The sequence below is a fragment of the Cryptomeria japonica genome, chromosome 10, assembly GCF_030272615.1.
Source record: "Cryptomeria japonica chromosome 10, Sugi_1.0, whole genome shotgun sequence".
NCBI classification, from domain to species: domain Eukaryota; kingdom Viridiplantae; phylum Streptophyta; class Pinopsida; order Cupressales; family Cupressaceae; genus Cryptomeria; species Cryptomeria japonica.
Genome location: NC_081414.1, coordinates 549148744 through 549153135, shown reverse-complemented (window position 1 = coordinate 549153135; position 4392 = coordinate 549148744). Strand labels below are relative to the sequence as shown.

The following is a 4392-nucleotide window of genomic DNA, read 5'->3' as shown; positions in this document are numbered from 1 at the left end:
ATCCAAGCTTGCAGACACATTTTGTATGCTTTGTCTATTTTGTAGTTGTTAACACGTGAGTGGAGCTCACCATTCCCACACACGTGAGAAGAAGAATATTAAATTCCCCCTCGTCCACTCAACTCTCACACAGATTTTAGTGATGAAAGTGAAATAAAGCAGGTGGGCATATTGTAAACAACAACAACAACAAACAGACGAGCACCATAGAAATATACGAAAAATAGTAAAAATACGAGTAAAGCACAGTTAAGGTTTGAAATAAAATGGACTGCTGGAAACTGTTAACCAGTACTGTAAACTGAAACGGAAAGAGATAGATAGACAGGAATAGTACTTATTACCCATAAGAAGTTTTACATTGGATAATGAGAGAGAGATATACAGAGAATAAGTGTTATAGTTGTAATATGGACAACAGATTTGTTACTGGTTATCGTTAGGTGAAATATATCAACAGTGTGATCCGTGATCCCTGATCCCCGATCCCCTTCTCTTATACCCATCCTAAACTAAACTCCCAGATTGTTGGACTTCATTCAATTCTCAAATAATTTAATCCACCCCTCCAAAATTGGTCACAGAAGTAATCATGACAAATTCAAGAAATGGCAATGCAGCGAGGCTCCCCAAATTTAGTCAACCACTGCCTCACCTGGCATCGCCGGAAACTTTCATTGCACGGAAATTTGGGCAAAGACTTGGATTCGAAATCGCCGGCCGCAGAATTGTGGTTGTTAGGCTGGTAGTATAGCAGGGTGGGACTGGTAATTAAGCTCTGTGAGGGCCTTTCCTGCAGAAAATCTTCACATCCAGTGTAGGAAGCGGCGACAAGATGTCCAAATCCAGTGTAGGCAGCAGCGGCAGAAGGTACTTTGGAGAAGGAATTCATTTCTTTGGAGCAGGTGAGATTGGAACCTTGGAGCTGCTCGTTCTTGAGTAACAGGCTCTTCCCCTTGGCAGCGGAATTCATGTTGAGATTTAGGGGCACCTCTTTGTTGCTTGACGGATTCTGATATTCTGATCTCAGAACGTGTCGCCTGAAATTGGAGAGGTCAGAGAATGCAGAGCTCTTTGATTGTTGCTGCTGGAGCTGCTTCTCCTCTGCTGTGGACTTCTGAGCATTGAATTCATGCTCTGCTGGAATCTTTTCTTCCTCCGGAGAAAGCTCTTGCAGTTGTGTGCGGATCAAATGGAGCTGCAAGCGGCCATCTTCGCGACGCACGGTCAAATATTTTTGAGAAGTTTCCACTGGCACGGCCTTGAGGAGAAGCCTGCCGTCTTGCTTGAAAGAGCGCATGTGGATGCAGGAGCCGTCGCTTCTGGCAATTGAAGAAAGAGGCGGAGGAAACGATCTTGTTCTCTTGATCGCCTTTTCTTGCTCTGATCCGCTCACATTGTCGGAAATCTTTAAATTTTCCGCAGAAATGCTCTCCTGCTCCTCCTCCACTTGCTCCTCTTCTTCTCCGAAAACAGAGAAATTGTCTTCGGAAGAAGCTGAGCTACAGTCTTCTGTGTCGCTGAGGGACGGATAAGAGCAGTCCGTGCCGCTCTCGCAGCCGAGAGATTCGGTGCAAAGGCGAAGACTCTGGTCACTCAGCGTGCTTTTTCTTTTAGCCGGATGCACATATGGCTTGCAAGGCTCCCATTTTGAAGAATCGACCTTGAGTTCTTTGTTGGTAGGCGCCATGAGAGCAAAAAATGAAGATTCTGAATCTTTCTGCTGCTTCTTCTCGGACTGAATCAGGCTCCACAGATCGCCGCAATTCTTGTCCATGACAACTTCCTCCTTGTCTTCTTTCTCTTCTTCGTCGGTCATGGAAAAGATATCTCCATCTTCTTCTTCTTCTTCTTCTTCCTCCTCACTCCGATCTTCTGAGTCCGAGTCTGAAAATTCTTCACACTCGGAGTAAGATTTGCGGGAAAGCTCGTAAAAGGAACAAGATTTCCTCAGCGAATTCTCCCGCGACATCCATCCTTGCGACAACATGTCCCCAGACAGAGTCCTCCTCAAAGACTGGCTGCTGCTGCTACTCTGTTTCGCCTCCACATCGACTTCACTGAGAATCGAACCGATCCCTTTCAGCTCTGCGCTGCGCTCCTCAGGAGCGCCAAGGTAAGATTGAAAGCTCTTGTAAACGTTCATCATTTTTTCAAAGCTTAGGACAAAATTGAAAGTAATGAGAATGAAATTGAAAAAAAAAAAGAGGCAAAGAATCAAAAATTCTTTGCGCAGATCTAAAACTAGCAAATCCTTCTTACTCTCGAGCCAAAAACACAGCAAGTCTTAAGCTCTGGTCGGAAAAAACATTCCGAGCACGATTTAGCAGCGCAAAGTTCTGTTGCTAGACATCAACATACTCGAACAACAAAGCGCGCAACAGCTGGCCAGATTGCAAGCTGAAACTGAACAAACAGAAATCTGTGCTCTAAAATTGCAAATTGAACAGCACAGGAAAAAGAAAAAGGGCTACAAGATCAGTGATGAACAACAACACAATTCGGATGGATTCCTGGGGAAAACAAAACAAAACAAAGCAAAGCATAGGCAAAGGCAAAGGCAAGCGCAAAGTTAAGCCTTGTTGAACATATGTTTCCCTTTGCTTGAATGGGAGTGAGTGAATGGTGAAGGGCGGGCGATGAGAGAAACAAGTGAATGGTGGGCTCAATTTGTAGGCGCGGAAAAAGTTGGAGAGTCTACGACATCCACTCAAAATCGAAAGCATAACGGCGCTTTACTCCTGACATCCACCATACAAACAAATTCACCGCAGTTTAAAAAAATGGCAAAACTGCTCGCAATTTGCTTTAATTTTAGTGGCTAACCATATCGTACCATCCTCCAAAAGCTAGAGAAAGTGACCCCTGATATTTAACTATAAACAGATAAAGTTATCCCTGCCTCTAAAACAACTGGGCGAGTCGGGGTATGGTTAAAAACATAGGTTATACAGTCTACTGCTATTCTGTTCTCTTCTGAAACACAAGTACCAATTAGATGGTAAAAGTCGAAAAGCTTAAAAAAAGGCCCCCTAAACCTATACCTCCTAAACGTAACGGAAAGTAAGGGGACAACAATCTTACGGCGCTAGGTTCTATGGGGGCTACAAATTCTATGCCTGTGACATGGACAATGCTCCTGCTGACGTGTACGCTGAATGCGCACCACAAAACCAATGGTCGGGAAATGGACCCGACAAAAGAGGTGCCGGCGGTCAAGCCGGAGAATCTGCCGGCCATATTTGCATTTGTGGGACGGTGCTCTTGGCGTACCAAATGCTCCCCCAACTTTCAGTTTCATTACGCTCCTCAAGCAGCTTTAATAATAATAATCTTTGTTTTTTCTTTTTTAAGGCTTGGCAAGGACTTCTTATATTATTGGTACGTTTGATATTTTGGGTCGTGAAGGTACACCGACATTTCTTCTTTTAAAAATTTTAATTGTATTATGGTTAATATTATATATTAAAAAGGAATTTGCAATAAAAAATATTTGCGCTCATAACCCTTAATTCTCTTCAAATTTGTACGATAATTTCGATTTTTATAAACAAATGGCTCCTAACTGAAGGTGACAGCCTCCCCCTTATATTCAAAATTTAGTTAAAGAATTTTGTCTCTTCAATGGCAATAACGACACTCCTTACCCAGATCGAGTGATTGCTTTTTGTTTCTTCTTTTTCTAGTTCAGTGAATTGGGTGTTCTCCATTCCTAGCTTTGGGGTTTGAGTTAATATGCTAAGTTTGTTTCAAGTTTATGCTCTTTATTCCTTCTTCATTGAGATCACAATTTTAGTTGATAATAACATCATATTGGAGAAGGGTAGTAGTAGTTGTCTATTTTAGTTTTGCATACCTTAAGTTTCTAAATAGTATATTGGATTTTGAAGATTTTTTTTTTTGGATTTTTTCATATACAACATAAGAATTTATAGTCATTTTAGCTTCTCGATAGTTACGACAAATGTGGGAGGCTTCGTTGTGAGCCGAAAAGTCAAAAAGTGGTCATTTCAAGGTGATGTTCAACTCACATTCTCTATTGCCTTGTTAACCATTCACTTTGACCACCTCAAAATTTGCACAACTAATCCAATGCATAGTCCTATAATAAATGTTTTTAAAGTTGCAAAATTCTTCCAATTAAATACTTGTTTTTAACCATGGGTATACAAATGAGCAATTATTGGTAGATAGATATTTTTTTTGTAGTGGACTTTTAATTAACGTGTATTCGAAAATGGTTATTGGAACATGGGTGACAACTTAATGCTTTCCCCTAGACATTTTGAAAATATATAATTTTTTTTTAGAAATATAATTTTGAATTATTTTATTTATTTATAGAGTGGATTTATTTTAAAATTATTTTATTCACTTAAGAACTCTTTCTTG

The 4392-nt window shown here is 40.8% G+C and overlaps 1 protein-coding gene across 1 annotated transcript; it reads right to left on the bottom strand.

Moving 5' to 3' along the window:
• Positions 1-319: 319 nt before the first annotated feature.
• LOC131060758 (protein FAF-like, chloroplastic) lies at positions 320-2665 on the bottom strand. The gene has a single exon (XM_057994134.2). It carries the CDS (start codon positions 2147-2149, stop codon positions 602-604), a length of 1548 nt encoding a protein of 515 aa, XP_057850117.2. The 5' UTR covers positions 2150-2665; the 3' UTR covers positions 320-601.
• Positions 2666-4392: the final 1727 nt, after the last annotated feature.

What these genes read in the sequence shown, in the direction of transcription:
- LOC131060758 (XM_057994134.2), bottom strand. Translation starts at nt 2,149, where the DNA reads ATGATGAACGTTTACAAGAGCTTTCAATCTTACCTTGGCGCTCCTGAG.